The 12,439-nt window shown below is 50.3% G+C and overlaps 1 protein-coding gene across 1 annotated transcript in view; it reads right to left on the reverse strand.

Moving 5' to 3' along the window:
• Nucleotides 1–2,281: 2,281 nt before the first annotated feature.
• The window catches only part of WDR27 (WD repeat domain 27), a 29,081-nt gene continuing 18,923 nt past the window's right edge, over nt 2,282–12,439 (reverse strand). The window contains exons 16-22 of the mRNA XM_087817760.1: nt 12,021–12,110; nt 10,079–10,200; nt 9,043–9,176; nt 8,566–8,663; nt 7,166–7,287; nt 4,810–4,907; nt 2,282–4,091 (exon numbers count right to left, since the gene is read on the reverse strand). Coding sequence (XP_087673886.1) covers nt 3,938–4,091; nt 4,810–4,907; nt 7,166–7,287; nt 8,566–8,663; nt 9,043–9,176; nt 10,079–10,200; nt 12,021–12,110 — 818 coding nt within the window. The 3' untranslated portion in view covers nt 2,282–3,937. The remainder of the gene's footprint in view (nt 4,092–4,809; nt 4,908–7,165; nt 7,288–8,565; nt 8,664–9,042; nt 9,177–10,078; nt 10,201–12,020; nt 12,111–12,439) is intronic.

Consider the following 12,439-nt stretch of genomic DNA (forward strand, 5'->3'; position numbering starts at 1 on the left):
GGACTGGGGAGGGGGAAGGAACAGGGTGGAACGGGTCATTGGGGAGAAAAAGGGACATCTGTATTATTTTAAACAGTAAAATTTTTAAAAAAATAAAAAATAAAAGAATAAAAATACGACATACCTTCGTCTTCAACCATAGTATGCACAGGAAGCTGACACAGACCTGTCTACACGGCTGTGTTCCCATCTATCTAGACGCGCGTCAGATGCTTCACCACAGGGACGGCACACTGCCTGCAGGAGTCGCAGCAGGGACCGCACACCGCCTGCAGGAGTCGCAGCAGGGACGGCACATCCCCTGCAGGAGTCGCAGCAGGGACGGCACATCCCCTGCAGGAGTCGCAGCAGGGACGGCACATCCCCTGCAGGAGTCGCAGCAGGGACGGCACATCCCCTGCAGGAGTCGCAGCAGGGACGGCACATCCCCTGCAGGAGTCGCAGCAGGGACGGCACACCGCCTGCAGGAGTCGCAGCAGGGACGGCACATCCCCTGCAGGAGTCGCAGCTGGGACGGCACACCGCCTGCAGGAGTCGCAGCAGGGACGGCACATCCCCTGCAGGAGTCGCAGCAGGGACGGCACACCGCCTGCAGGAGTCGCAGCAGGGACGGCACATCCCCTGCAGGAGTCGCAGCTGGGACGGCACACCGCCTGCAGGAGTCACAGCTGTCAACTGAGTGTGCACATGCGTTAGTGTGTTTAGTAAGGAAACAGGGTTTGCAGACGTGGGTTACCAGTTTGCCGTCCAGCGTCCATGCTGAGGCCCCGAGCTAGTCCCTGACTCTGAACTCGTGCCTCCTTTAGCAGGGACCTGGGGACAAGGCCCCTCCAAGGAGGGCTCAGGCACATTCAAGCCCACCAGTCTCGCAGGTGATTTGAGACTGTCTCGTCCATCAAAGATGCTTTGCCTTCCGTTCTGACTTAACGAGCAACGTTCTAATTAACTCTGGAGGATTTCTCAGTCCAAGGCTCCCCTCCCCTCTTGTCAGCTGTTCAGATTAAACAAATACAGGAAATTATAAAACCACACCTCTTTTGCATCTCTTGTTTCTAATTATAAAATACAGAGGTTAGTAATAACAGCTAACACTTAGTGAGCACTAACTTCTATATTTGTAGCCTCACGTAATCCTCCCTACAGCCCAATGAAGAAAATATCATTATTGTCCCAATTCTATAGACAAGGAGACCAGGGCTGGGGGCCGGCAGTCTTCCTGGTGGGTCACACAGCTGTGGGAGTCGGAACCAGGGATCGAACCACAGCTGCCTCATTTCAGAATCTGAACCGCTCCCCTTGTTGGAGCCCTTGCCCAGCTCAGTGTGCTTCCTGGCAGTCGCCTTTGCCTCACCCGTTGCCTACACTTTTCTGTGCACACCTGTGTGCCAAGCATGTGGAGCTAAACTGTTCCAGTGGCACAGCCACTTTGGAAACCTGTCTGGAAGTTTCCTATGAAGTTAAATGCATACCACCCTTCCGATCCAGCGTCTCACTCCTCTGCATCTGCCCAAGAGAGGTGAAGACAGAAGTCCACACAAAGACCTGCATAAAACCACTTGTGGCAACTGTATTTTATAAACTTAACATACAACCAACTGTATGATCTGCATATAAATTACATGTCAGGACTATATTGCAATTACACACACACACGGACTCACGCCCAGAAATGTACACATGTGCACACACACACACCTCGCCCCTATAGATTCCAGGCTACCAAAAGGAGAAACATTTCTAACCATGAGTGACATCCCCACGGTGCAGCTGGGAGGCCCTAAAACTACCAGAGCCACTGCGGGCGCCGCCAGGCTCGTCTCCAAGAAGGCTCTTTAGTCAAATGAAGCTCTCTGGCCATGAGAAACTTTGATGTGAAACTGCAGTTTGAAGGCCCAAATATCAGAAATATTTTAATAGATGCGCACTTGCCATGAGCTGTCCCTCCACACGGTGGCAACAATCACTTCAGAGGGACACGATGTGCCTCATATAATATGGTGGAAAAGTAAGAAGTAATTTTGTAAGTGATTCAATGTTGCAACCCATGGGAGAACAGAATGCCTTAATTAGAATAACAGCTATTTGATTCATGAAATGACTTCTCCCCATTAAAGAAAAATAAGCTGTAGCTAAAATGCACCAAGAAACAAGTGAAACTGGAAATAAAACCTACATAAAGTAAACCTTACCCCGAAACTAAGTTAATGAGCCCGAGAAGAGGGTGCAGAAAAGGGCGCAGTATTTTTTAGGCATAGGTGGGATGTGGCACACACGCTCGGGAGCCGGAATAACACTTTACTGTCCAAAAATGTTTTTACAAGGACCATAAGGGACTGAATGTACCCCGGAAAGGATAAACATACTGCAAACCAACTAGACCAGCTCCTTACGACAGTCTTGTAATTTTTTGAAGCTTCCTCCGTTTTTTTGCCTCGCAGAGTTTCTCACAGATGCTCACCTCCCTTTGCCCGAATTGTCCCCGCAGAGGAAACGGGGAGACACCGCAAACTGAAGCCGGCTTTGTGTTTCTGAAACTTCCTGACAGTGGTGACACTGTCCCGGGGGGGCAACCATCAGATTTTTTACTCTGCTGCTTAAAAGTATTTCCAGAAATGACATTTATCACAACTGTGCGCATTTCTTCAGGTCACTGAACTCTCAGTTCACAAAAAATAAAATACATTTAAAAAAAACACACTTTTCTTAGAAGACAAAATGTTCCAGACTTCATACAGAGCCTCGCTTAAAATCACACGAACACAGAAATGTTGCCACTGCCATTTGGAAGCAGGGGCTCAGTCAGGAAGCCCCTGACTGTGGCATGCGGGGCTGCTGGCCCCCAAAAAGGGAGCCCTGGTTCCAGGCCCCCCACCCGGTTCCAAGGGAGATGGACAATCTCCATCCTCAACCTCCATGAAGGCCGGGCGTCGGGAGCTACAACAAGCGCAGCGATAGGCTAGGACCTGCCCTTCCCCGATACGTCCTTCTGCAGAGTCGGGGACGAGGGTCCCTCATGTGGCACCAACTGCTGGTCAAAGCTCTCACAGTCTTGAAAAGGTCTTGATCAACTTTACTTCTAATACAACCTGGTCTTTTCCAGCATCTTTGGGCCTGTGATCAGCTATATAACTGCTCGTCTTTAAGTACCACCAGTTCGTTCGTTCATTTTGATTTCTTTGGGGGGTCGGGCAGAAGAGCAGCTTCTCTCAGCCCGTAGCTGGTATTACGCTGATGGAGTGAGTCCAGTGGCTCTCTACGGAGTCATATTGAGTGGCATTTACTAAATGCAACCACAAACATATGTCACCGTTTACCGCGCAGTGGGCATCGCAGTGCACGACCACAGACAGAAACACTGAAGGTCTCAGGAGGCGAGGGCCAGACCCTCCTCAGAGCCGCCAGGGACGGACCCTCCCAGCACCTGGGTTCAGACCCCTGGCCTCTGGACTGTGGGGGAGCAGGGCTCTGTTGTGTGAAGCTGCCCAGTGTGTGGTCACTGGTCACACAGCATCCCTAGGAATCCAAAACAAGACCTTCTCGACTATGTTAAGGACAAGTGCATATAATGGGGTTTTTAACCCTCACTCAAGGATATTTTTTCCACTGCTTTTCAGAGAGAGTAGAAAGGAGAGACACTGAGAGAGGGAGAAACATCGATGTGAGAGAGACATCGACTGGCTGCCTGCTGCACGCTCCCTGACAGGCCAGGGATTGAGCCTGCAGCCGAGGTATGTGCCCTTGGCCGGAATCGAACCCAGGACCCTTCGGTCCGTGGGCCGACGTTCTAACCACTGAGCAACACTGGCCAGGGCTCAACTGAATATAAATTAGTATGTGCTTCACGAAAAGTGCCTCGCTCATTACTGTTATTAAAATACTATGGCCGCGGGACGGCCTTCAAATTTCAGTTGTGTCTTTATCTGAATGTGCATCAGGGTTACACTCCACAGGGGGGCCTAGGACCCCTGGGACTAAAGCTGGCACCTACGTGTCTGTCCTCTGCTCCACAAGCCACGAGTCGCCCGCAGGGGCTGAAGGAGATTCCACATGGGTAGCAGCGGTTCGGGTGGCCTTCGAAGCGGCGCTCACACCTATGAGGGAGATGGAAGCAGCGGGAGAAAAACAATTTCTTCATTTTCAACACAAATTAAGATAAAGACACTGACAAGGTGCTTTTCTTCACAAAAAAATGAACACACTGGTAACATTTTTATACGTGAGGATTGTTAAACACTGAGGTTATTCTAGAGATTTTCAAAAGTAATTAAAGACTTTTCAAAATCACAAATTCTCAAAGATGAGCAAACTAACTAATCAAACTTCTTATATATGAAGACTAGTAAATGATCAATTTATTCTGGAGATCTTTAAAATCATAAATTATTTAAATCAATAAGTCAAAGACTTTGGGGAGGTGCAACACTCTCTCTAGGCTGGTTACGTTTTACAACCAACTATAAAGTGCTAAATAAGATTTGTTTATTGTAAAAAAAAAGTAAGGGAATTGATGCTGGTTTTCTTGAGAAACACCATCAGCTATTGGGACGAGAGCCCACATTCAGGGCCACAGGGCACACAGAACAGAGGAAAGACCAGCGGCTGTTGTTTTTCCACATTTGTGACCTTTTCTGTGTGTACATCGGACCTTTCTGAGAGGGGTCAGTGTGAGCAGACTCCCCACATCCGGCCAGGCCCAAGCTCGCAGCAGGTTAAAGCAAGGTGCTCCAGGAGCTTCCACAGAAACACGTCCATGTGGCCCCTGGCCTCTGGCCTCCCCCAGCTATGGCCTGTGAACAGGACGGGCCTCACCTCAGGGTCCTCAGATCCCATAGCCGGATCCCGTCACCAACAGCTGTGGTTGCAAAAAGATTATAAGCCTGAGGTGGTTGGGTCGTAAATGACGATCCCTGTAAACACGAGGGGGGGAATTAGGGTGTATTTTCTGAAGACTGAATTAATGATCACCATACTCCCAATATCTAACAACACCAAATCCAAAGTAAGAAATTCACAGAAACTTTCATTCTTATTTATAACAGTTTCATAACTGGATTCCAAAAACTTGCATATGAACAATTACTAACAGTGCATTTTGACTCTAAGACTTACTGATGTATGTTTTCTCCATATGTAAAGACACAGAAAGTCATAAAAATACAAGTGGTAAAAGATCACAGGACCAAGATATTAGCACTGCAAAACTCATTTTTAAAGTATAGATCACAACCCATATTCGATAATCTGCTGATTGTCAGGCCCTAGGACGCCTGTGTGAGGACTTGGGTGACATGAGTCACCTGAATGGTGACTCTGATCTGATCAGCTGAGCCCACAGCAGGCTCATCCCAGCTGCTGCCGTAGATTTAAAATGTGACTTAAAGTGTCTCATGGAAGAGAACTGAATTTCAATCCATCTGCTGAGCCACTTGATTGAAAACATTACTTAAATATTTTATGGTTCATGACGATTCTCTTCCTCCTTCTATGTCAAGGATATCCAAAATATTAGGACAAGTGTACTGAAGTATATTTGTGGGCCTTTATGCGTAAACTGTGCCCAGGCCTAGAAGAGATTCTTCCCCACAACCTGGAAATAAAGGCTCATGCAAATCCAACAACGACTAATATATATTTGTAAATCCAACAGCAATGATTATATATATTTATAAATCCAACAGCAATAACTAATGTATATGTTGAGCCCTAACTCTGTGCCAGATGACATTCTAGACACTTTGCACCTCAAATACGGAGCCCTGGGCCTGTTCCTGCCACAACTCCACGCTGAGGCCGCTCAGAGACACAGCAGAGAAACACAGGCCCATGGCTGCGGGGCCGCCTGACCGGCGCTTCGTTTCTGGAGTTGACTGTTAGAGCCTCGTAAAGGAGTTACAACAGGCTTCAGAGGGATGCCTTCCCTCACCCGGTACCTACTGCACTGTGAGTGAAATAGTTTTGTTCTGTTTTTACACAAGAAGATTCTGTACAAATAAAGGAAGCAGCATAGTCTTTTCTTCGACAACCCTCTCCAAGCTGATGTTTTCCATACACAAACCAGAAAAACCTGCCCAGGTCATGATTTGAAATTATTAATTTCCTAATTAATTAGCCTCTGAGGTATAATGTTGAGGAAAACAGGTCCAATAATGCCTGTCTGAGCCTTCAGAGCCCCATCCAAGACCAAGGAGGCCCTGCGAGGTGCGTAAATGGCACACGACTGCAGGTGCTCCGCCTGGACGGGGCCACCCCACAGCCCGACCCCACCTGGGCTGGCTTACCCCTCCCCCCACAGCCATCTGCACAGCCGTCCAGACTGACAGCTCGTAGGGACCTGGACCGGAGTCAGGCTGCTCCGGCTCTGAATCCGCGGCCGACCCACTGCACCCGGGAGAAAAGTCTCACTGTAGCCCAAGTCCCCCAGCACCCACTTGTCCAGAACAGGGGCTCAGAGTCTGTGCCTTCCTTCCCACTCACACCTGTTACCACCTCACAGGTTATCAGATGGTAACGTAAAGGAAACCTGGAACGATGTACCGTAACCATGGGAAACAGAGCCTTTTAACTAATAGAGTAAGACTTCACTCTAAAAACATGAGTCCCTGAATCACAACGTGATTTCAGAGGGCTTCACAAAGTAGCCCTTCATTAGCAAAGACGTTCTGGATGTGTCAAAATTCAATACTGGAGTTGCTCCCAAGCCTCTCCAACACGGTTTTGAGTAACAAATTATCTTTTAAACTGAACTGTGAGACAATAAATCCATCTAAATGCCCATCTCCTCTAATCCAGAGTCCCAACCCAAGGCTGTGGGTGTGTTTAAACCATTTCTGTCAAAACGAGCTAGACCCTGAAAACGAGCTACTGGCCCCTGGAGGCTGCTTCGCAGTCCCCGCACCTGCCCAGACCCTCACGGAGCATAAGTGGGAACATACGACTAGTGAAGTCGAAACAGTCACAAAACAATCAAGGCCAACGTACAAAAATTAAACTCCAGTATGATGTGGAAATATCTTCAATGGCAAACTTGAAAGCTTAGAATTACTTAATAATTGACAAGAATGAACCTTTGACTCAGTGGCAAACATAAAACTGCATCACACAACTGTATCAGTTACACACTTTAAACATACGATTTTATAGACAATGCGCAGTACCAAAAACTCACTTTATTCTGACAGATCTGGTGGACAGGCCGAGAGTGGGCTCCCTTGATCAGGGCGGCGCTGCGGCCTGCGTTGAGGTCGAAAACCTCCACGGTCCTGCTCCGGCCAGCAGCCAGCACGAGGTCTGCGGGGTTCCGTTAGGAAAGTCTCCCTGAAGCTCCACTGAGTCCCATCTCAGCCCCACACTGGCCTCACCCCTGCCCAGAGCCATCGGGGGGTGCGGGGCTGCTGAGGACAGAGGGGAGACCCTGGGTGGACCCAATTTCGAGGTGAAAGACTGAGGGTTGTATTAACAGATAAGTGAGGTCTGAGATGCCGGGGAAATGCTCCAGTGAGGAGACAGCGCAGCAGGTGTCTGAGTGCGTGGGTACAGGTACTGGGCGCAGAAGGCCGGTCTGAGGCAAACGTTAGACAGTGGAGCCACGAGGTGGCTGGTGCCACAGGGGCCAGGTGTGTGAGCAGAGGACAAATCACCAGATGAGTGTGATAAACTCCGTGAATTTGGTATTTGAGGGCAATTTATGAACTTGGGGTTCATGTGATCCCCAAACTACCAACTGCCAGTGTTTAGCCCAGAATACTGGAAAGTATACATGGCAGAAAAGCTACACTAAAATACTAAAACGTACACACTGGGAAAGAGAAGTAGGTGTGATAATAAACCCAAAGCTGACACCAGAAGCTGCAGAACCCGTCATTCGGGGCGACAACCACCAGAGTGACACATTTCTGCTGGGGGGCTCTTCTGTTCTGTTTTTAGCAAAAGGCTCTAGAACAGAAATTACACATACGTGAAAGAACATACTAGAACCTTCCAACACCATAGGCCGGTCCTTGTGACATTTCAACTACAGACTTGTCAAAAGCATTCAAATTAGGCCTTTGAATAAATTAAAATGTCAAAATAAATTCCTCAAGATTATGATGTTTGCTTCTAAGTACATTTAAATTAATGCTTTTTAATTAAAAGGGATGGTGCTTCCATAAAAACTCAAAAAGATTAAAGTTTGGACTCAGTTTTACATTCCACAGGACAACAGCTGCTCAGAGTTCTGTGGCCTCCACAGGATGACACACGCTGTCCAATTAGTCCCCGATTACTGGGTGCGAGCAGCGAGCCTGGCGAGTTACTGTAAACGCCCTGAATCACTACATGTTTTCCACAAGCTGCAGAGACAGTGGCTCCATCACCCACTATGGTCAGAGGCTCCACTACATCCAGGTTTATGCCTTTGAGGCACTTTCACTGTCAGATGAAACTATCACATTTCTCAGAATTAATTAACTGGGTCTGTGGGTCCCGGTGCCCACGCGGTGCCCAGAGCTCGGATGCTCATCGGACGCTGCACTGGAGGCAGCGCTTGGCGTGAAGCCATCTGGAGGACGCCGGGAGAAAGGATACGGGAGTAAAACTCGTTCACGGCAGACAGGCTGGTGATCTCCGCGGCCCCCGTGGTGTGGAGTCTGAACACGGGGCTGCACCTGCTCTTCTGCTTGTACCTGGGAAAAGACGATCGGTATCCATTTCCCTCCACAACTATGTGCTACCTGTAAAAACTAAAAATAAAAGCGTTCCCGCTGAGGCCAGTGCCCATGGGGAAAAGGTCTGCGAGGGACGCACGGACCTGGGACACGAAGCCCAGCTCTCCCGGGGAGCCCCCCGAGGACACAGGAATGGCTGCGGGAGGCGAGGCCACCTGCCAGGAGGCTCCGCGTGGGCGAACCCCTCCTCTGCTCTCCCCAGCGCCTGGGTAACTGGGGCCTTACCACGTTGTGGATGTAAACCATTTTTCAGTGTAAACACTATATTTACACATCACTCATCGATGAAACAGGGCTTCCGCCCACTAGACAGAAAAGGCTCGTCGGACAGGCTGACCTTTTGATCTCATCTCTGCCGGTGTCCAGATGGAACGTGAGCAGCTGGAACTCGGGGCCCACCGACAGCAGGATGAAAGCGTCGAGGTAGTAAAACTGGGCGCAGGGCACTGGCTGGGGGAATAGGTCTGTGCCCTGCAATGCACATGGCCGTCGTCACCACCACGCAGCCTCGCCCGCACGGTGAACGCCACGGCTCCGAGCGGGAGCTCGCCTCAGCACCAAGCGCCTGTCTCTCCTACACGTCAGTCTCTGCTCAGCCCATTTACAATGTTGGTTCCTCCTTCCCGGCTTCTTTTAAAGACGTTATATGACTAAATTTCCCTGTTGTGCTTTGAATCTGGCCGTTAAAAACTTTAAAATAAAAGACACTTACAACTTAGCAGCAAAGGTATTAAGTATCAAGGGTTTTGTTAAAGCCACAGCTGTGAGGTGTCCACACTCACATTTCATAGCCCACACGTGTGGTGGTAATGCCCCCAAACCAGCATCTCCTCAAAAGCTGGGTGCCGCCGGACCCCAGAGCCCTCACCTGACCCATGCCCCTTCTGGGTTAGTTCTCCTGGTATCCAACCCCTTTTCACAACTGGACTCACAGAAAAAATGCAAATAACGTCTTTGCAGGTTGGCGATTCACAGGCTCATAGGGTAATGAACCGAAGCTCGTGCCCTGTTGTCAACCCCCCTCCTGCCCTCTCCCATGTCTCCTTCCCCGTTCTGCTGAATGAATATTTAATTTTGTTCCAGTATCTCGGTATTAACAGTTTTGCCATTTGGAGACTGTAACAAGGGAAGGGCATGTTTAACTACATGTACGTAGGTGTTACACATGTGTGCCCATTGTGTGTGTCTCTATAGACACACACACACTTAAGAACACTCCAGTCACTACTTTTCAGGGCCCTGAAGCAAACTCCTAGTTTGCTCTGTTTCCTAACCTCCTGGACATGGAGAAAGGTCTGTCTGCACAGCTGTGACTACCTGACCATCTCTGATCACAGGGCTGGTCCATGAAATCAACAGGAATTGCCCCTCACCAGACACAAGGCGAGCTCCCTACTGCAAGCTGACCACACCCTCACGGTCCCATCCTGGGAGGCAGACAGCAGCCATCGGCCGTCGTGGCTCCAGCCCAGGGCACTCACTGCCCCGTTGTGACCTGTGGGAGACAGCGAGGGAGGGACCAGTGATGCCAGTAGAACCAAAGCCCACGAAGGTGACAAACTTCATTTTGAAGGCTTCATGTGGTTTCTGAAGAATGTTTTTCCAAAATTCATGTTTTGTAGAATATTAAGTTCAAAATTACGTGTGCAGCTGAGAGTGTGTTTTAAAAAACCTTAGAAAATGTAGAAAATCATAAAATGTATAGAAACCTGGGGTTCGCTAGGATGCATTTTAAATAACTGTGTTCTTTTAACATGGTAGGAAAAACTGAAAGGATCTACTGAGCACATTCCATGGATCCGATCGTCTGTCGTGATGGACCTGAGAAGCTTCATCTAGAACTGACGTGGCTGATTTCCAGGTGAGCAGGCTGGTCTCGGGCATCGGATGACCGTGAGCAAGCGCTCTGATGTCACCCTGGGTGGGCTCTCACGCCAACACTGTTAACCTAACATGCCCCACAGGTTTCCAAACACGGGAACATAAACGACGCGTCGAGAGAGGGAGAAAAGACAAGCTCAGTCTCCCACCGGGTCGGGACACAGCAGCCCCTGGACTCTCACTTCTTATCCAAACGCCCAGACAGGCTCCACTGTGACAAGGGCAGTCCATCCCTGGGGACATTACGACGCTGGACTTTTCCATCACCACCATGCTCGGCGCCAGTTTGACAGCCAGTTATGTGTGAGGATGGAACCCACCTTCTTGTCAGAAGATTGGAATGTCAGAATAATGAACTTCACAGGTAATGGGTCTAGTTACCAGTAATGCACCTCCCCTTTTATAGAGAAATAAGCTGACGCTCAGAAAGGGGAGGACGGCCTGACATGGCCAGGATCGTGCACTGGGCCCCAGTGTGGTGCATGGATTGCCCCACACCTGCCTCGCCTGCCCTGCACCTGGCTGTCAGCTGCATCCAGGTGGAGTGGCTGGAGCACCGTGGCCTGCACTGCCCAGCGGGACAGAGGAGACATGACCTGCAGCTCTGAACCCGTGTCCCGGGCAGCAGGCAGCAGGGCCTGGAGGATGGTCACACGTTGCCCCGTATCCAAGCACCTTGCCACGGAAACCATGGAGAGTAAGGCCCCATGGCTACAAGCACGTGGCCATCACCAGGGTCTCGTTACGGGGCCCCACGCTGCTGCCACGTGTGAATTACACACGGCCATTTACGAGTGACAGTGCAGTGCAGCATCTCCAGCTCACAGGCGTCAGCAGGGGGACCAAGACAACTCAGCCAACACCGGAATGGCTTTGCCGCCCTCTGGTGAGCATTCCTGGGAGCTTCGGTCATCGCTGCCGCTCAGCGGGCAACCGTCACCAGTAACAGCAGCTGAGGCTCTGCAAGGCTGCCTGGCTGCCTGGGTGCCTGGGTGCCCGGGTGTCCGGAGATCTGGGTGCTGCCGCCCGTGAGGCCCCGGGGAGGGAGGCCCCACCATATCCAGCTACAGGACCTTCAAACACACCCTCTCACAGCTGAGCGGCTCCCTCTCCCGGCACCTGGTGAGGTCACTCTGACCCCCTCACCCACATGTGGCAAAGAGCTGATGAGGCCACATGTCAGAGGGGCTCCCGCCCATGGGAAGCTGCACGTGTAACTGGGCTCAATTATTCCCGGGTCGCTGTGGCCTACTTGTTCCTCCCTTGTCCTCCCATCCCTCCTGCTACTAACAAGGGACCCACCTCAGGAACGGTGCTCAGCTTTGTCTGAGCTTATCTTACAGGAAACAAAGGTTTCCCCCAGCAGTCAACAACCAGGACCAGAGTGGGACTTGCCCCTAAACTCACATGAACTAAAGTTTAGGCACATTTTACCTGAGAAAATAGCAGGTACTCCAGTAAGATCGGCATCGAAGACCAGTGACAAGTGGTTGGCTAAGCCGCAGGCCAGCCGCCGCCCATCTCCTGCCAGAGCAAAGCGAGAGACTCGATGTTTAGTTAACACGATGACAGTTTTCTCAGGACATGAAAGAATCAGGTCCTGGCTCTCCCCACCAGCTAACTCCCAGCTCTGAGGCCACTCGGCTTCGTCTGCAGAGGGAGCCAAGGATGCGCAGTGGAGGGGCCAGGTGGGTCTGAGCCCAGAGCACCCTGAGCCTCGGGCGCCCGCTCTTAGCCTGTGCCACCCACCTCCCACCAGGAGACTTGTAAGCGGCATATTCTCTAAGTAGTTCCATCTACACATTTCCCTGAGACAAGGTGGAAATAAACCAGGTTTCCTCCAGAACATTCAG

The sequence above is a fragment of the Miniopterus natalensis genome, chromosome 5, assembly GCF_054644295.1.
Source record: "Miniopterus natalensis isolate mMinNat1 chromosome 5, mMinNat1.hap1, whole genome shotgun sequence".
Taxonomy (NCBI): Eukaryota; Metazoa; Chordata; class Mammalia; order Chiroptera; family Miniopteridae; genus Miniopterus; species Miniopterus natalensis.